This window comes from Aythya marila (genome assembly GCF_965140915.1).
Source record: "Aythya marila genome assembly, contig: HAP1_HAP1_SCAFFOLD_158, whole genome shotgun sequence".
Classification (NCBI taxonomy): Eukaryota; Metazoa; Chordata; class Aves; order Anseriformes; family Anatidae; genus Aythya; species Aythya marila.
In genome coordinates, this window is record NW_028136675.1 from 1,754,520 (window position 1) to 1,774,506 (window position 19,987).

The window sequence follows — 19,987 nt, forward strand, 5'->3', positions numbered from 1 at the left end:
TGGGCAGGGCATCCCTGCTCGGCCTGTGTCACCAACTGTGGTGCCCTGTGTCACCCTGCTACCTCCAGGGTCACCCTGGGGTGCCACAGCTGGCCTGTTGGTTGCCCCGGCGTCCCCCAGTTTGCTTTGTGTTACCCTCTGGGATCCCATGTCACCCCTGTAAGCCTGTATTACCCTGACTTGCCCCACATCATCCCTGTGGTCCCAAGCTTACACTCTGTCTCTCTCAGGATCACCTTCTGTTATACCCTGAGGTCTGAGTCCCCTGGCGTGACCTAGGCCACCATGTGCCACTGCAGAGGCTCCTGGGTAACCCCATGCCACCCCATGGTGCCCTCTGTGTCACCCCAGGATCCCCTGATGTGTTCCATGATATTCTCTAGCACTGCACGGGGAACCTTGGTTCACCCCATGCCAACCCCCAGAGTCCCTGGCATGTCCCATGGCAGCCTATGTTAGGGTCCTCTGGTGTACCCCACACCATATCCAGTGGTTGCCTGTCACCCTCTGGGTCAGCTGGTGTCTCTCCATATTAAGTAAAGCCTTTGTACATTTTTTTTGTCAAATAGTAAAAATGTTTCTTGGATGTTTTGAAACCAGGGATGCACAAGACGGATTCTAAATACTAGGATGAAAGATTTGTTGCACTACCAGAGTGTCCCCCAGGGTCACTGTGCTACCTGCAGGTGTCCCCGGGACACTCCTGGATGCTCTGCAGGTGGAGGACCTGGCCAGGATGCTGAGCTTCTCGGTGATGCAGGTGGCTGCAGTGCTAGACGTGAGTGGGTGATACGCAGGTAGTATAGGTGATACGTCGCTGGCATGGGTGACGTACGCATCACAGTGGTGAAAGGGGTGACAGCAGGTGACAAGTGGGTGACACAGATGCCACCTACTGCCACTCTCCTCTCTGCATGCCAACCTGCCCAGCACCTGGGGGACACCCATATCAACCTCAGGTCCCTCCAGCCTGTCTCCAGTGGCATCAGCCTGCTCCTGTGTCCCTGGGTGCAGGGGCTACAGCGCATCCAGACACCCTGGGTCCAGGGGTGATGGGGGAAGGGGTATGCCCTCCTTGCATCTCTAGGATGCCTGGATCCTCCAGATATGAACTGAGGGGCTTTGGGGAGAGGGGTTCCCTGTACTCTGAGGTCCCCAGGCCCATGTCAAGGCTGTTTAGAGGGCAGGAGGCAGATGGATGTCTGGATCTCTCAGATGCCTTAGATCCCCTGGACAGAAGCTGAGGTGATTTGAAAGAGAGGGCAAACCTGGACACCTAGATTCCTTGGATATAAGTGGAGCCATGCATGTTAGCACCCTGGTCACCTAGGTGCCTCAGAAACAGAAAACAGGGTAAACTGGACATGAGACACAGATTCAGAAAAGGGTTTAGGTTGGAAGGCAATTCTGGAGGTCATCTGATCCAAGCCTCCTGCTCAAACAGGGCCACCTAGAGCCAGTTGCCCAGGACCATGTCCAGACAGCTTTTGAATATCTCCAAGGTGGGAGACTCCACAACCTCTCTGGGCAGCCTGTGCCAGTGCTCAGTCACCCTCATAGTGAAAAAGTGTTTCCCAAGGCTCAGAGGGAACCTGTTATGCTTCAGTTTGATCCCAGTGCCTCTCGTCGTGGCACTGGGCATCACTGAAAAGTGCCTGGCTCCATCTTCTTTGCACCCTCCACTCAAGTATTTATATACACTGATAAGATCCCCCCCTAGGCTATCACAGTCCCAGCTATCTCAACCTTTCTTCTTAGGAGAGATGCTACAGTCTCTTCATCATGTTTGTGGTCCCACTCAGGTGCTTCTGCCACTCCTCCCACTTCTGTGTCACCTGCAAAGTTGCAAAGGAGGCATGTCCCATCATAGTATCATAGAATGGTTTGGGTTGGAGGCCACCTTAAAGATCATCTAATTCTAGCCCTCTTCCCACTAGACCAGGTTGCTCAAAGCCCCATGCAACTTGGCCTTGAATGCTTCCAGGGATGAGGCATCCACAGCTTCTCTGGGCAACCTGTGCCAGTGCCTCACCACCCTCAGGGTAAAGAATTCATTCAGAATTTGTCTAGAATCATCCAGATCATTAATGAAGATGTTAAAAAGACTGGAGACAGTGTTGATCCCTGATCTACACAGCTAGTTACTAGCTTCCAATCAGACTTTCAGTTGCAGATCACAACCCTCGTGGTCCTTCTGTTCATCCATTTTTCTACCAACATCAGTCTCTCCTTGTCTAAGCCATGCATTGTCAGCATCTCTATGAGGATGTTATGGGAGACAGTATGAAAAGCCTTACGTGTGGAGGTACACATGTAATACACGCCCCTTCAGCACCAAGCTAGTCTCCTCATTGTAATGGGCTATCAGTTTGGTTAAGCCTGATTTCCCCTTGGTAAATGCATGCTGAGTACTCCCAACCGCCTTCTCCTTCATGTGTTTGGAAATGGCTTCCAGGAGAGTTTTCTCCCATCACCTTTCTGTGGATAGAGGTGGGGCTGGCAGGCCTGTTATTTCCCTGGATCTTTCTTTCCTCTTTCCTATCTTGAAGATAGAACTGACATTTGCTCACTTCCAACCTTCAGAAACCTGTCCCAGCTGCTATAAGCTGGTCTCTTCAGTAAAGACTGAGGCAAAGAGGGCTTTGAGCAGGGAGGGACAAAAAGCGAGGCTTCTGCAAGTACATAAACAGCAAAAGAAAGACTAAGAAAAACATTGGCCTGGGACTGGATGGGACTGGGGAATGAGTGACAAGCAACAAGAAAAAGGCTGAAGTACTCAATGCCTTCTTTTGCTGTTTATGCTGTTTGTTGTGATGCCTTCATATCAGCTATTAACCTTTCATGCAAATAAAGTTTTTCTCTTGGACCTGCAATGATTGCATTCCTTTGATCATGACTTATTTCACATTGCTCTGAGCTGCTGTTATAGTTTCCCTAGCTCATTTTGTAAAGTCCTTACTTCTGTTTCTAAATCTCGTACTTTTCCAACTTCCATCTCTAGTTGTGAGGCTTGTAAACAGGCTTTGTGGGCTTCTAAGATCTTCCTCTCTTCTGATTACGATGGTTTCTTGTCCTCTTGTCCTGCTAATTTAGGAGTTTCCTACTCCCCTCGTTTCTTGATTTCTTTTTGTAACTTCTTTATCTCTTCATTATTATTATTATTATTATTATTATTATTATTATTATTATTATTATTTAGGATATTCTGTGTGAGTCACATAAGCTATATTAGAGTGTCCACATGGCACATGGCTTCTTTTTTACTGGATTTAAATTTTGCCCGTTTGCAATGCCTAACCTAAGCTTCACAGTCTGCAGAGGTGGCATCTGCTACTTTGAAACAGCAGATCCTCCAAGATCAATTTTCTCCTGTTAAATCACCCAGTTGTGGAATTCGGTAACATCCTTTTCCTCAGTGACATATTTATTTAGTGTGAGCTGCGAGGTCTGTTTTATCTTTTGCACTTCCCGCACTGCCTTTGCACAAACAAACTCTATGAAGAGTTTTGTTGTGGGCTAACTTACAAGGAGTTTTAAGTGTGCTTTTTGTAAGAACTAATTCCACATTTGCTTTCCTTCAGAGTTCAGTTGATTCTGAGCATCCAGAGAGACAGACAGCAAGGTGCACTTCTGGTCATCTCATTTGCCATCTTTACAAGCCCTTCACTTTTATTGCAGGTTTTGTCTCTCAGTTTTGGGGCAACAGGACAAACTTGGGGTGTGGCTGTTCCTCAGGGCATATTCCCAGACAAAATACTGTTTGAGTCCAACCAAGTGCGTGTCAGGAGCTATTCCTGAAGTCAGACAACCAAATATTAAATCAACAAAGTTTCATTTATTGAGGAATGTCTGTGTGCAGCAGCAAGGGCTGCCTTCAGTCCAACATTCTACCTATAGTGCAGCTCCTTTACTATATAGAGGCAGGAGTATTTCATGCTGCTGATTTACTGCCATCCATCCAGGAGCTATGAATGACTCAGACGTCTGCCTTGGAATAGTCTATTTCCAGATGCCCAGTGAAGTTTGGGATGAGTCTCACCAGATGATGAAGGGGTAAGGTTACTCAAAAACACAGAACAGGCACACTAATTGTCACTTTTCCTGGCACATAAATATTTATTTAGATGTGTTCAGCAATCTTGCCAAACCTGGATAAGCTCAAACCCCCCAATAAAAACAACCTATTTGTCAAGCAAGCAGGAATAGGAAAATTCACAGAAGAGAGAATTTTGACTCCAGCACTCCTACGCTGAATGCAGATGAGAGATGTACATAAAAAAATTACAAATGTATCGCCTGTACCTTGCCTACATTCTCCATCAGACTATTACACGTAGGTCTGTCACGCATGACAAAGAGCCACTGCACAGAGAAAGTGCAAAAATGAAACTGATTTGGAGAATTTAGTTCAAATGGTGCCTACACATTTGAGTTCTATAATGTCAAATGGTGCCTTCAAATTTGGATTCTATAATGTCAAGGATAGAAACTGCACAGACAAAGGTCCAAGTGTGCAATGAAACACACACAAATCATGATATTCAGAAATTCATCAGAGACTATATCTTCAGGAATTCCTCTGGGGTCCGCCAGCACCTGGAAGATTTTTCCAGTTATGGTCCAGTTACAGAGGAACTTATGGCACAGATGACTGAATGAAGACAGAAGTCTCTGAGAGCGTTAGGAAAAAAGAAAGAAAGTGAGACAGCAAGCTTTCTAATATGATTAAAGTGGGGAGAACTATGCCCTAAGTTTTGTGGTGAGTGGGGTCTGGTCCCCAGTGTTGGTCTGTTGGCTTCCCTTCCTTTTTTCTCTTCCTCTGCTTCTCTGACTCACAACACCTGCTATGTGCAGACCTTATAGTTCTACAAAAACTTACACTGATTCTTACAAAGCCTTTTTAGATTTACACACATTAACAAAAAAGCAGCTCCCAACAGACAGTTTTGAGCAGTACTGCCAGAGATCAAAAATAATAATAATAAAAAAATGCTGCTAACAGGGTGTTTGTTGAGTTGTGGGCAAGTATGGCTTCTCCTAGATGAAAAAAAAAAGTTCCCAAGAGCCATATCCTTTGGAATCCTACCTGGTGCAACAGCATCAAGAACAAATAGCTCTTCCTGTCTCTCTGTAGATAGTTGTATTACCACATTTGAAGGAGAATTACACAATCACGCATTGCCATCCCACACCCATCATCATAATTCCAGTCCCTGAGCCAGCACAGCAGAATGCCCAGCTGAGCCAGAAATGACTGAGATTGACTGCTGATCAAGCCTATTTATTCTTTATTGCTGACTGCTCTGGCAAGACTCACCCTTAGGTGCAGCCAAGCAAACCTCCCTGTTTAACCCTTGTAGCTTTGGATCTGACCTTATGCTCCAGCCCACATGGCTGTGAATGAGTGGACTGGGCACAAGCTGAGAGCTCTGCATTCCGCACCCTCATGTCCCAGCTGACACCACTGATGCTGTGCAGATGCTAAATCTTCCTGCTGCCAGGCAGTCCCTGAGCCCAGGGCAGCTCCAGCTCCTTGGAGGTCTGTGATGAAGCCTACCTGTGGGCTGAGGTAGAGTTGTGAGATGAGCTCTTGACCAGAATCTTCCCCGGGGAACCTTCTGAGGGAGTGCATCTCCTTGTGGCAGTCTGGCCTGAGGTGACTGCCAGAGGGAGAAAAAAAATCAAGAGACCGGTTGATGCGGAGCACAGTGTCCAGCTCCCCACAGCATGTGCTGGTGAGCTTGCACTCCCATGACCTGTGGGGAAGACACATGCAGAAGAGCTGTGGAGTCAGCACAGCCACCAGGACAGATGCACCTGACATTGCCCTTGACATGTACTAACCCCAGCCTGCCAGGACACCACACAGTCCATCCAGCGCTGGGCCAGCTGGGGCCATGGAGATGGAACATGCTAAGGCCAGACCCAGGCCCAGATGATGGGCGGCCATGGGGATGTTCTGCCCTGGCGCTAGGCCCAGCGCTGTGCAGGCAGAGGGCATCCAGATGTCCCCAGTTATAGATGGCACGGCCACTGGGTCAGCCTGTCTGGAGCTGGGTGCAGCACCCAGCCCTTCAGCCCCTCCAGCTGTTGCAGGAGGATTTCCACTGGTGGAACAGCCAGGCCTTCACAATTCAACGGGAAAGTAGAACATTTTGTTAATTGCATGAAAATCAAAAGAAATGATGGTGGATGGGACACATGAGGTTTACAATTGCAAGGAGGAAAGTACAGGGCAAAGCACAGCCCCAGAAGGAAAAAGAGAGACCTGTACCCTGTGCCCTAAGACACCTAGGAGAGGACTGGGCTGAGGGGCCGGTATAAGTGAAACTCAACAGAAGGGAGAACATGAAGGTAAGGAGAGAGGTGAGCTGGGTTTTAGTGGGAAAAGAGCTACAGAAGGGAAAATAAAGGTTCTTGCCAAACTAAATCTCTCTTAGATACTCCCAAGCGCTGAGGGAACCTGATGGCACCTGATGGCAGGTGCAAGACAAAGACCATTTGTCCACTGAAAATGCCTTGTGGAATGAAATGTGACCATAAGGCATGGAGAAATTCCATGCAACAGAACAAGCTGGGGGCCAACTGACTAAAGAGTAACTTTGCAGATGGGGACTTGGGAGACCTCATATTGAGTAGGAGCATGCAATGTGTTTTTGGCAGCAAGGAACAACAGCTGCACCCTGGACTGCACTGGCAAGAACATAGCTGGAAAGTTTACAGGCATGAGTCTACTCCCTTTATTTGGCACTTGTGAGATCATATTTGCTGGGAGGGGGAAGCAGACAAGACCATTCTAATTGTCCAGACCATCTGACTCTGTTTTGGTATCCATATCCTCCTGCATTAGCTTCACACAACTATCCCAGTTCCAGCAGTATCTCTTTCATGTCCCAGTACAGCGGCTAAGGGGATCCCCAACCTTAGCAGTTCTTCCATGAGTACCATTGCCACATGTTCCATTGACACTGAGTACATTGGGCTATACAGAAGGTGGGAGATATTCTGTGTAATTGGACCCTTCAATAAATGTTCAGAATGTTAACTATCCTTTAAAGGAAACTAAACCAAATAAAACAAACACAAACCAAACCAAACAAAGCAAATAGAATCATAGAATGGTTTGGGTTGAAAGGGACCTTAAAGATCATCTAATTCCAACCCCTTGCCATGGGCAGGGACACCTCCCAGTGGATCAGCTTGCTCAAAGCTCCATCTAACCTGGCCTTGAATGCTTCCAGGGAGAGGGCATCCATGACTTCTCTGGGCAACCTCATCAACTCCTTCAGCCTGTCTTCTCAGGAGAGGTGCTCTAGTCCCTTGAACATCTTTGTGGCCCTCCTCTGGACTTGTTCTAATAGGTCCAAGTCTTTCTTCTGCAGGAGGCCCAAAAGCTGAACACAAAGCTCCAGGAGGGGTCTCGTGAGGGCAGAGTAGAGGGGGTGAATCACCTCCCTCACCCCACTGGTGAGACTTCTTTTGATGTAGCCCAGGGTACAGTTGGCTTTTGGGGCTGCAAGCATACATTGCTGGCTCATGTTGAGCTTCTTATCAACCAGCACTCCCAGGTTCTTCTCATCAGAGCTGCAAAGCAAACCAAACTAAACCAACCAACCAACCAACCAAACAAACAAAAGTACTACTTTGAATAGCATACTAATGGTAAAATTAAACAACTCTGCTGCCTTTTTCTCCACTAGGAAGGACACTGCCTGTGTCTTTTCAGCTCTAACTCATGATCTATTTCTGGACAATTCTGAGCACAGGTGTAATTTTCTAAGATGGTTTCCATATATTTCTATAGCCGTTCGTGGACCACTCTTCCTGGGCTGACAGCTCTCCATCCATAGGTAAGTCTTGGCTTTCCAAGGGAAGCAAACTGTTCTTTGACAGTCATCCAGTAACACAAGAAAGGCTCACTACAATGAAAAAATTGTACTCCACAGGGAAGAGGGGATACAGAAACAGAACTGTGTTTTTACAGAGATTATGTTTTTTCCAGTACCCAAATCCTGAAAAGCCTTCTGCACCATCTTTTGCCCTGTCTTAGGGCTCTGGTATCATTTTGTGCTGTGCGTGTGCGTGAATCTCCTCCAGCTCACCCTGGGCACTCATATGACCATATTGTTAAAAAAGGAACAGATCCCACCTACCTTGGCACCAGAGTTGTCTGCCTGAAAAAGTACCATGTTCATGTGAGCAGGATGAGCAAGTCTGTACAGGGCTCTCTTGCTACTGCTGCTCACCAGCATGGCATCTCTCCCTGCCAGCCAGTGCAGATAGTCAAATCGGTCAAAGGAGAAGCAACAGACCATGGCCATCTCACACATACGTGCTGGGGAAAAGTAGCATTGCAGCTTAACCCCTATCAAAATCAAAAGATTAATTCACAAAGGCCCAAGATCTGCAGACATGCAGGAAATGCAGAACCCTATGTATGCTTTTTATCGTAGAATCATAGAATCATTAAGGTTGGAAGAGACCTTCAAGATCATCTGGTCCAACCATCACCCTACTACTAACGTCACCCACTAAACCATGTCCATAAGCACTAGGTCCAAAGGTGAGGATTCTCTCCAAATCCAAGTCAACCCTTCCAAGTTTTCAGATCAAGGACTACAGGGAGGGGGGTAATGACAAGAACAGGTTTGTATTTTCAGGAAGTACAAATGAAAGGGCTTTCAAAAATATCTTCTGCAATGGAATTTATGCCTCTCTACTAGAGACACAAACAGTACTCCTGCAGACAAACAGTACTCTGTACAAAATGTTTGTAGAGGCAGTGAATGGCTACATAGCTCTGTAGCTCCCATATGAAGACCTCACACAGCAGGTCTCAACTTCACCTTCATGCTTCATGCCATTAAACTGCTCCTATCTCAAGCACACAAGTTTGCTTCAATCTTATGTTTTCTCCCCACTGCCCCGTCTTGTTGGCTTGGAGGCTTCACTGCCTCCAGGGTTAAGCCCACTGATGGTGCTGATGGAGCAGCAGGTGGGAGAGCAGTCAGGTGCCAAATCTGCACTTTTTCCAGCCTGCCTCCCCTCCCTGCACACGCATTTTGCTTGTGACCAACAGGGCTGGAAGCAGCTTGGAGACCTGGGCCTGAGTCTAGTGCAGCCTTCTGCTCCATCTCTGCTGCTCCAGCAGCCAGAGACCTTCACAAAAGCCATCCATTCTTCTGTGCTACTGCCAGCTCACTGGGCAGCCCCAGTCCGGCCCTGGCACTTGTCTCCCAACCACAGCAAAGGGCTGCTGTTCCCCTGGGCCACTCAGCGCAAGCAGGATGATCTGCAGCCACAGAAGAGCCTCCTTGCAGCTGTATGACCTCCCAGTCTCCACACAGGACAGCACCTCCAGACCCGCCAGGACAGCAACCCTGAGGCTGTGCAGAGCAGCGAGGGGACACAAAGGGGAGGAGTGGGGCAAGGCTGGCTTCAGCCCACTTGGACACCACAGACAGTGTGGAGCACTGAGGGAGCTGCAGGTGGAGGTGCCTGTGCTGGCACAGTGTTTGTGACAGAAGGCATTTGTGTCCCTCTAACAGCATCCCATCCCGACTCTGAAAATCTTTTTCATTTCCAAAGACAGCACACAATTTTCCCCCAAATACTTATACAATAAAAGACTTCCACAATAAAAGATTTAACCTTGGTTGAGTATCATCAGGTGAGGGGCTGCTTGAGCAAACAGGACATACTTAAGTCCATGATGAGCTCTGATGGGACCCACAAGTGCTGAGAGTAGCCGGCAGTTTGGGGTGCAGAACCACATTCCTAGAGAGACATGTCAGGGTTATTAGGGAGGCACCCAAGGGCCCACACCATGGACAGTGGCATATGCTAGCAACTAAGCTGAGGAGTATCAGGGTGTCTGAGGAGGAGATTGGTGGAATTGGTTGGCCTGTTCTCCCACGTGCCTGGTGACAGGATGAGGGGGAATGGGCTTAAGTTGCGCCAGGGGAGTTTTAGGCTGGATGTTAGGAAAAACTTCTTTACCGAAAGGGTTGTTAGACATTGGAACAGGCTGGCTGCCCAGGGAAGTGGTGGAGTCACCATCCCTGGAAATCTTTAAATGACGTTTAGATGTAGAGCTTAGGGATATGGTTTAGTGGGGACTGTTAGCGTTAGGTCAGAGGTTGGACTCGATGATCTTGAGGTCTTTTCCAAGCTAGAAATTCTGTGATTCTGTGATTCTGTAATTGTGCTCTACCATCCTTGGGACAAAGGCATTGGCCAGTCGTAACATATGATTCTATAGATTCCCTACCCTCTCACTACTGGACATGAGGGGTTAATCTAGTAATAAGGGGGAAATGGAAGAATTTTTCTGGTCAGGGCAGCAAGCAAATCCCCCCCTTCCCTACCTCGCCTTCCCAGGTGCCCTTATACAGTAGGTATGAAGACTGGGAACTTGAAGGTCACAGATTATCAAGGGATGTCTCTAGATCAGCTAACCTGATCCTTATGGGTGACTTCAACTTCACAGACATTAACTGGGAATACCAACTGTCAATACAAACAGTATTCCTAATGAATTCCTAACAGAAATAACTAATGCACACTGAAGCTAACTTCTTGGTACAGGCACGAAGGGGAAAGGTGCCTCCAGGATTTGTTGTTTGTAAACAGAGAAGGTAAAGTGGCAATTTGTGGCTGTCTTGGCCAAAGTGACCATGAAGTAGTTGAGTTTAAAATCTTTGGTGACAGGAGAAAAACTCCACTCAAAATGTCATCCTTGGATATGAGAAGAACAGATGTCAGGCTATTAACCACTTCATAAGGTCCCTTGGGAATCTGTTTCTGAAGGTGTCAGAGTCCGTCAGTGCTGGTCACTTTTTAAGAGCCATCTCTTAAGAGCACAGGAGCAGGTGATTCCAAAGTGTTAGATGTTAAACAAGAAGGACAGAATGCTGGCTTGGCTGAGCAGGAATCTTCTTCTATAACTTAGGCGGAAAAGGAGTCTATGGACACTGGAGGCAAGTTCAAGTGACAAGGGAGGACAACAGAAATGCTGTGTGCCTGGAAGGAGAAAAGTGCGGCCAAAACTCGGAGTTGAAGCTGGCCAGTACTGTTGGAGGCAACAAAAAGGGCTTTTTAAAGTATGTCAACACCAAAAAAGGGACTACAAGTAACAGTGGTCTATTATTCACCTCACAAATAGGGTCACAGACAAAGCAGACATCTAATGTCTTCTTTGCCTCTGTTTTCAACACCGACCACGGGCCTTGGGACACCTGGAGCCCTGTGTTGAAATCCATTACTCCTTGTCCTGTCACTACATTCACTGATAGACTCCCTTTCCAGCTTCCTTGTGGCCCCCCATTAGGTACTAGAAGGCTGCTGTAAGGTCTCCCCAAACCCTGCTCTTTTCCAGGCCAAACACCCCCAGCTCTCTCAGTCTGTCTTTATCGGAGAGATGCTCCAGCCCTGCAATCATCCTCGTGGCCCTCCTCTGGACTCGCTCCAAACGGTCCATGTTGTTAAACCCCTGCATGTTCTGTTTTCAGGTGATTCATCATGACACACAAAATTATGGCTGTAAAAACCTCAGAGACAAACCAAGGAAGTTTTATTACCAGAAAAACAATCGCAAGAATCCCAAAACTTTGAGGGATGAGGGTCGTGTGTGTCTTTCCCCCCACTCCCCCCCCGCTCCCCTCCCATCTTCCCATTTTGTAAAACATCACAACAAAACCAAGCATCTTCAGGAACTTTGAAGAAAACTGGGAGATTTCCCAAACCTTTTCCCATCCATGTTAAACCAAAACTTGGATTCACTGGAGCAAATCCTGACATTTTGCTCAGTTGTCCAGCTGTTCCAGCTCGTCCATGTCATCTGGGTCAAGCCTCTTGATCTCGGTCTCTGAAGAAAGAAAACAAATGTCAGTGCCTGCCCAGGAGTTGGCAAAGGCATAGCACTGCTGCTCGGGGGCTGCTAGCAGTGGCAAACCCTGGCAGCCATGCCCAGGACTCTCGGCTCTGCCTTCCACAGATGACATAAAACAAGCTGTGAGCTGTTCAGAATGTGGCCAGAGGTGAGAGGTTAGAAACCTGCCCAGCTGTTTGCATCAAACCCAGTTGAGTAGAGGTAGAGGTAGAAGTGACACAGATTCCAGCTATCTCAGGACCAACTGGCCAACTCTGGGATACGGCTTCCTGGCTCAGTGCACGTGCTAACCTCGCTCTGGGCTGAAAAGCTACCCAAAGTGCTCAGCATGGCATTTCCACACTGCGGAGTTCAAAAGGTAATCAAACTTTGAGAGAGCACAACAGACACAAACCTGACCGACAAATGATAAGGGACGTATGTAGTGATGGGAACCCAAACTGATCAGTCACACTGACTGATGGAGCTCAGAGTGTTTATTCCACAGAGGTTATCCGATCAAGGACCTTGGCAACTGGGCAACGTGGGAAAAGGAGGAAACAAGCAACAAAACACCTGACACAGACCTGACAAAACCAATGAGACAATGACGAGAAACTAACCTCACCACTCACACTCATTGGTGGGCTATCGAGAAACTACAGCTGCCGCTTCCCAGAAGAACCACCTGCACTTTACAGCTGGTAAGGCTGTGAGCCAGGGGGACCTGGACTGGAAGGGGTGTGGGAACTGGGAGGGCTGTACAAACCCAGGATGGGACGTGCAGGAGGAAAGGGAGGTGGGACGTGCAAAGAGGGGGTAAGCAGGAAAGGGCATAGAAGCGGCCACTTGCATGTGAAATGGGGCTAGTCGGTGTGCTTCTTTGGTTTAGCCCCGACACTGATCGCCACGGTCTGTCTTGTAGTCTTACGCCTGCTTAAATCTTTTCCCACTTCTGTCTCCCTGTGATCTCACACTCAATCCCTGGTATGTGTGTGTGTGTGTGTACGTGCGTGCGTACAGCAGAACAGCAGTACCTTCTCACCAGCTACTGCTGAGACCCGTGCATGAATGAAAACTGGTGCCAACTCCTGCAGTCAGACAGGGACAAGGCTGCCCTTGGCCTCGGCTGCCACCTACTGGAGCCACTGCAGGGGTCTCACTGCAGATGCTGCAGCAAGCACGGTTCTTCAACTCCCAGCCACTGGGCTGGGGATGCTGTGCATCCAAAAAAACATCTGCTGGGGGGCACCGGAGTGACTGTGACTGTGTGTGCGTGTACATGATGAACTCGAAGTGACAGCTGCTGGAGGCAGAGGTGAGCATCTGTACCTCCTACAGACTGTGTGGGTATGGAGGGGGTATGTGTGTGTGCATTCACCCGCAAACTTCAGCCTGGGCCAGCTAGTGACTGTGGGGTACCTCGGGTCCACGCCAGGGTATCAGGTGCGTGGGTGGGGTCCGTGCCCAAGAGAGCAGCTGCAAGAGGTGGCCACACTCCTGACATCCCTTAACGCTTCCCAATGCACTCCTCATCCACGTGTCCCTCAGCTCTTCGCAGCGTCTCAGAGCTGGGCACAAGGATACTCACGGAAATGCTCCTCTATACTGTGCACGAGGTACGTGGTCTGCCTTTCCACCATGTTGAAGGCAATGCCCTTCTTCCCAAAGCGGCCCGTTCGACCAATGCGGTGCAGGTAGGTCTCAAAATCCAGCTGCTTCTCCTGATTAACAGGGAGGCTGAAGTTCACCACGATGGTGACTTGTGCCACATCAATCCCTGAAAGACAGAGAGGTTTCTCGCAACCAGGCTCCCACAGATCCGAAGGCAATCACCTGCGTCCAGATCGGGGCTAGTCCACTTGCAGCATAAAGCGGTCAGCCCTGGCTCTGCAGCACACACTACAATGACATGTCAAGGCAACAAAAGACCTACATGGAGAGGCCACGGAGCACGGGTTGTGTCACCAGAAACAAAGCAGCATCGTGTGTCCCCTGTGAGTTGATGGGCCATGGGGCAAAGCAAGGGGATTCCCACACTGCAGACGCTGCCAGGGTGTTGCTGTTCAGGATACGCTACCTCTAGCACAGACGTTTGTGGTGATGAGGACCTTCTCCTTCCCATCGCGGAATCTCTGAATCACATCGGCCCTCTGCACTATGGTCAGCTCTGCCGTCAGCATGGCGACCTGGTGCCCATCTTTGCTCATCTCCACCGACAGCCAGTCCGCACTCCTGCGAGTCTAGATGCGTGGGAGAGGCAGGAGGAGCTTTTGCAGCAGCTCTGCTGCTGCTGCTCCTCTCAGTCATTGCCTATCCTTCACTGCTAAGCTTCCCCTAAATCCTTTCAGTTGAGCCCCTGCTGCTTTTTAACAGGCAGAGCCTCCAAAGAAGACCAGAGCGATGCAGGCGAGCAAGAAGCCCAACACAAAGTGCAAAGGGCAAGGAAACACAGTATGCTTCCTATGCAATGCTCCCTGGGGAAGCCAGGCAAACGGGATCTCAACCGTCACGACAGATGCTGCTAGAACACCTCTTTTAAAGGCTGCACTTGCTGCAAGTCATCGTGCCCGTGCTTTCACGCTCAGCTCCAGCCAATCTAATGGCTGTGCCAGAAGGGCTGTCCTTTAAGTGCTGCCCAGGTGCTTCCCATCCCTCCCTTCCTTTTGATGGTCTCAGCAGAAGTACTGAGGCCACGCTGTAAGACGGATCGTTTACAAACCACTGACTGCAAGGACACCACCACTCTCTCCTGGCAAACTAGCTGCTTTACCTGGCAGAATATCATAGCCTGCCCAATGGTGATGCTGCCGTAGATGTTGCACAGGGCCTCGTACTTCTCCTCTCTGTTCCTGCACACAAAGTAGTACTGCCTGATATTGCTCAGGGTCAGCTCTTCCTGACGGAGCTTTATTATGATGGGGTTGGAGATAATTTGCTTTGCAAAATTCCACACTGTTTCCTTGAAGGTTGCAGAGAAAAGCAGCATTTGGCAGCCCCTCGGTAAAGCCCTAGAGCACAAAAAGGACTTGTTACCCCTGAGGCATGCTACAAGCTACCTCTGGATGAACAGGCTTTGGAAACAAAGGGATTCCTCCATCCAGGGAGGGCCATTCCTCACTCAGCGCAGCACAGCACAGCACTCCAGAATGAGTCAGCCCTACGGAAGAGGCCTGTCGGAATAAGCTACTCTGCATTTGCAGTATTATTATTCCAAAAGGCTATCTACTATCGGAGGAAAAAACACCCAATTAACACTTGGCCTCCTTCTTTGCACCCGCAGACACCGCTCACACACAGCATTTCCACGTGCCAAGGACAGGTCCCCGTATCCCCTGATTCTCGAGCTACATTTCAAGCCCTGTCATTCACTCTGTAAAGACCTTCATGGCCCACAGAGTTTTTCAAAGCTGAGCAACCAGCAAAAAGTGGGGGAGGAGGATTTACTTGTCTACGTTCTGATCAGGAGCAAAGCTACGTCTGGCCAAGGACATCCAAGGGATGTAGCAGTCAGAGACAATTTCTTTGGCTCCCTTGTTCTGCAGTTTCTTCCACACAAAGTGGATTTCTTTCTTCCTCTCTCTCCCTCTCTCTCTTGTCTTTTCCTGTCTCTCCTCTTCTATTTCTTTCGCTACCCAATGTATCTAAGGGCATCTCGAAACACCGCATTTGACTATCTCAAATTGTGGCAGGACACAAGCCAGCACTGGTATTCACCTCTGAATGCGAATGCTTTGGTACGAGAAGCCCTGACGGTCCATCATTACGTCAGCTTCATCCAGCACAAACAGGCTGATTCTCTTCATATTCACCACTCGCCGTTTGAAACACCAGTCCAGCATTGTCCCAGGAGTCCCGATGACAATCTGCTCCTCCAGCAAGGCGCCTGGCAGAACTGCAGGAGGAGAAATCGTATCACACCACCTCAGTGCAAGGAGCATTATGTTTCTCGGCCACACACACCTGGCTGCGAATGAGCAGGGTAGTATCCAGAGAGATAGGGACTCAACATCTGCTATGTTCCGGCTGCTTGAGCATGGTTCCCACCCAGCTGCGTCAGCTTCGGACTGCCTAGCAATGCCTTTGAGGGGGTCATTGCAAAGCGGAGCTCAGGAGCTTAAAATTGCAGGTAGCCATCAAGCAGGGCTGACGCTTCCCTGACGCCTTGTCAGGTGGAAACCAGCAAAAGGGGTGCCCCACCTCTGAAAGGAGACAGCGGTCACGAGAATGACTCCTTAGAAGGCACGGGAATTCACACGCCGTTTCATGTGCCTTCAGAGCTCCGCACAGCTCCCGCTAGTTCACAGCTCTCACAGCATCCCGCTAGCTCCTTACAGGACTGTTACACCGCCCGCAACTCCGCTCAGCAGGGCTGGACTCACCTCTGTTTCCCTGAACAGCGTACGTAACCCTGATGTCGGCACAAAACTGACCCATCTTCTCGATCACATGTCCGATCTGCAGGGCCAGCTCGTAGGTTGGAGCCAAGCAGAGGCACTGAGAGATAAGACAGCTGTCAGACAAGAGCCACATCTTTTAAAAGCACGCAGTGCCCCTGGCATGGCATACCCTACGCAAACGAGAAGGCATTTCAAAGGAACGGAAAGCTCAGCACGCTGAAATCTCACCGCTAAACTCTTCCAAATCTGCAGAGGGATCAGCAACGGCAGTCGCATTTGCAGCTTTGGAAGGTAACCTGGAAGGTACAGCTGAAGGCAGAAGGGACTCAAGGCAGCTACTAGGAGAGGTCCCTTCTTTACTGTGAGGGTGACAGAGCGCCAGAACCGGCTGCCCAGAGAGGCTGTGGAGTCTCCTTCTTTGGAGACATTCTAAACCCGCCTGGATGCCATCCTGCACAGTGTGCTCTAGGTGATCCTGATCAGCAGGGGAGTTGGACTAGATGAGCGTCAGAGGGCCCTTCCAACCTCGCCCGTTCTGGGATCCCGTGATTTCTGCTAGGGAAATTTGTTTCCTCAGGCACAGTGCCATTTGCTTCTGTGCCCAGCTTTCAACTGAGAGTTTAAATTACATAGGATGCTTGAGACTCAAGACTTTGAAGTGCAGCACCCAGCCTGCGTAGGTGCTTCTGAACCCAGAGAGGTGCCTTGCCTTCTCAGGAGCTTTTACGGCACCAGAAACTAGCGCAAGTCACAGCAAACAGCTGGAGTCTCTGCACGTGCTTCTCAAAACTGGCTGCATGCTCCTCAAAACAGAACGTCAGGATACCTAGGGCCTGGCTAAATCCACTGCTACCCAGTAAAAGTACCCTCCTTTAGCTGGCAGCTGCATCTGCTCCCAAGCTTTCTATCCAACCTCCCTGCTGCTGGGACGCTACCTGGGTGTTTACCAGCCCACTACAGCGGCTACAGCGGCTAGACCACCGTTGAGACTGGGACAAAACCAGAGCTCTGTCCACGGACAGCGGCTTGAGGGTGCAGCCAAACCCCTGCCGCATGGCCTTTCCCCTTCCTACGTTACCTGCGGGTACTTCTCTGCACCGTTAACTCTGCTCAACATCGCCAACACAAAAGCTGCCGTTTTCCCTGTCCCTGACTGGCTCTGTGCAATCAGGTTTTGGGGCCTGCAAGGCAAAGGCTGCTTAGCCGAGCACAAAGGCTTGGCGTCCCCGCACCGGCACCCCGACGCCACGGTGCCGCAGGGGAGCCAAGGCGGTGGTGGTACCGCTCTGCTCACCCGGGCGGCCCCGGTACTCACGGATGGGCCAGCAGCATTGGCAGAGCTGTCTCCTGGATCTTGGACGGCCTGTTGAAGCCCATGGCGTAGACCCCCTGCAAGAGCTCCTTCTTCCTGCCCAAAAGCACCAAAAGCGACCGTTCCACAAGGAACGGCTAACAGCGCCCAGGGGCAGCTCCAAAGCCCGCCTGCCTCGGGGCTGCCGCCTACTCACAGGGGCAGCTCCTCAAAGCTTTTCACCGAGAAGAGAGGCGAGCTGGGGTCCTGCTGCAGGATCTCCACGTGATGGCTGGACTCCACGAGGGACGTGTGGATCAGCTTGTTCAACAGCGAGCTCTCCGCCAAGTCCACTAGAGAAGGCGCGGGCTCGTGACAAGCCCCGGTGCCCAGGAGAAGCCTCCCCTCGGGCCCCCCGTCCCACACACACGGGGCTCTCCAGCCATCCGCCCCCACCGCCCCTGCCACCGCCGGCTCTTCGCCGAGCTCTTCTCCTGCGCAACCTACCTCAGTCCCGAGGAACCCGGCTGGACTTCACGGCAGCCTGGCACCCTGCCCCGGCCCACGCCTCCGCTGCCCTCGCCTGCTGCCGAGGCTCCGGGAGCTGCCGCTCCCCCAGCCCGGCCCCGGGGGTGCCGGCCCTGCGGCCTGCGCGCAGGCCCCGGGGGACAAGGCCCGGCGGGACCCACCTCTGTCCTCCTCCTCGCTCTCCTCGTCCTCGCTCGTGCAGGCGGGCTCTGCCACGGGACAAGACACACGACGCTCAGCACCTCCCCGCAGCCCCGCCCGGGCCGGCCCCGGCACACGGGGCCCCGAGGGGGGCCGGCCCTCACCCCGCTGCCGACACGGACACAGCTCCCGGCGCCGGCCCGCGCACCGCTGCCGGCGGCCAGGCGAGCCGCACAGCCCGCACAGCCCGCGGCGCCGACGGCAGAGGCGGCCCCGGCCAGGGGAGCGCGCGGGGGACGGGCTGCCCGGGGACGGGCTGCCCGGGGACGGGCTGCCCGGCAGGAGGCTGCCCGGGCCCCGCGCCCGCTCCCGCCGCCGGCCCCCGCCGCCCGAGGCCATCGCGCCCCCGCCGCCGCAGCTCGCGAACCTTCCCCAGGCGCCGCCGCCGCCGCCTGCTGCCCCCCGGCGGCCGGCAGGGCGCAAGGCGGCTGCCGGCGGGCCCCGGACAAGGAGGGCGCGGAGGGGCCCCGCACGGGCCTACCCCAGAGTTCAGCCCGTAGGACTAAGAGCACAGTCCTAAACTCCGGCTTGGTCCGGGACCACGTCCCTGGGGAGCCGGTGCCAGTGCACGACTGCCCTCTGGGTGAAGAACCTCTTCCAGTCGGCCGGTTGGCTAGTAACTGGGTCACCCATCTCCAACAAGGGCCGGAATAAGTTTAATATTGCCTTTTGTAGTATTTGGAATTGGAAATTGTTACAACGAATGTCCATGTTAGCTTCCTTGACAAAAGTGCATGGCAAGGTATTGAGGGGTGTTGTAAGTTGCCCCCTTAATTAATTTTCAGAGCATTGCATTAATAATAGAAAGGAATTTATTGAGTGTGGGAATAGAAATGTTGTTTTTGCAGAGTTACATTGTTTAGAAGGAGGGAATGTGGTACTGAGATATGCTTACAGTGATAAGAAAGTTTAGCAGGGGACCTTGTAAAATGCAGACAATCAGACTCCTTAGGACAATTAGGTGAAAATCATGGTGTCAAGTCAAGTCAGATAAGTGAAGAAACATTACCACTTCAAGCAGTAAAAATGTCAAAAGAGATTTGAAATTTAACAGGCCGGCGACTGAAGGCCATGCATTGTTTGTGAAGCATCAGATAGATTGTGAACCTGGATTACCCACTCAGTGGGGAAACAGGGGAGGGTCCTGCCATCAAAAGGTATATAAACTGTGTTTTGGAACTAGTAGATGCGCTCTCTCCTGCTTGTGGGGCGCCCGCCATTGCAATCGCGAATAAATTTCTACTTCACTGAGATCCTCGCCTGAGCCTAAGTTATTGGCTACGGAGTGTTTCTCACAATTTGGGGGCTCGTCCGGGAGCCAGTCACCTACTGGGGAGCCCCACCGCCGCAGCAGTAGGAAGGCATGCCCCGCTGATTTCAGCGGTCCTGTGCATCGACGGTGGCGGTTCTGCGGAAAGCTGACAGAGGGCCCGAGACTGGTTAAAGAGGCAGGATCCGTGAAGTAGTGGGGAAAGGAAGAAGGTAGGCACTCCGGGTTTTTAAGAATCGATCCGGTAACTCTGTGCACAGACCAAGGTCAGAAATATTGAGTATTGCCTTGGGGGTCGGGTGATCTGGTGTATGGTAAGCCCTTGCACGGGGAAGTGCTGGCACTACACCAGGGGAATCTGGTGTACGGTAATCCTTGCACGGGGAAGTGCTTGGAAGTACACCAGGGAATCTGGTAAACTCAGGTGT

At 51.0% G+C, this 19,987-nt stretch overlaps 1 protein-coding gene and 1 long non-coding RNA gene across 2 annotated transcripts in view; one reads left to right on the forward strand and one right to left on the reverse strand.

The window, feature by feature from the left end:
• The window catches only part of LOC309891530, a 12,267-nt gene extending 1,275 nt beyond the window's left edge, over positions 1 to 10,992 (forward strand). Inside the window, exons 2-3 of the long non-coding RNA XR_014319527.1 lie at positions 7,805 to 7,850; positions 10,952 to 10,992. This is a non-coding gene — a long non-coding RNA (uncharacterized lncRNA). The remainder of the gene's footprint in view (positions 1 to 7,804; positions 7,851 to 10,951) is intronic.
• A 683-nt stretch (positions 10,993 to 11,675) lies between these two features.
• On the reverse strand, positions 11,676 to 18,753 carry LOC309891531 (ATP-dependent RNA helicase DDX25-like). Its single transcript, XM_082785893.1, has 11 exons — positions 18,394 to 18,753; positions 18,250 to 18,297; positions 17,778 to 17,913; positions 17,585 to 17,677; positions 17,348 to 17,450; positions 16,252 to 16,366; positions 15,587 to 15,764; positions 14,643 to 14,880; positions 13,950 to 14,112; positions 13,461 to 13,649; positions 11,676 to 11,866 (listed from the first exon to the last, which is right to left on the reverse strand). Exons 1-11 carry the CDS (start codon positions 18,626 to 18,628, stop codon positions 11,805 to 11,807), a joined length of 1,560 nt encoding a protein of 519 aa, XP_082642019.1. The 5' UTR covers positions 18,629 to 18,753; the 3' UTR covers positions 11,676 to 11,804.
• Between the last annotated feature and the right edge of the window lie 1,234 nt (positions 18,754 to 19,987).

Coding starts and splice junctions, on each gene's coding strand:
- LOC309891531 (XM_082785893.1), bottom strand. CDS start 18,628: ATGGCCTCGGGCGGCGGGGGCCGGCGGCGGGAGCGGGCGCGGGGCCCG. Junction 17,914..18,249: donor GAGCGAGGAGGAGGACAGAG/GTGGGTCCCGCC, acceptor CGCCTTCTCTAG/TGGACTTGGCGGAGAGCTCG. Junction 14,881..15,586: donor CAAAGCATTCGCATTCAGAG/GTGAATACCAGT, acceptor TTTGTGCTCTAG/GGCTTTACCGAGGGGCTGCC.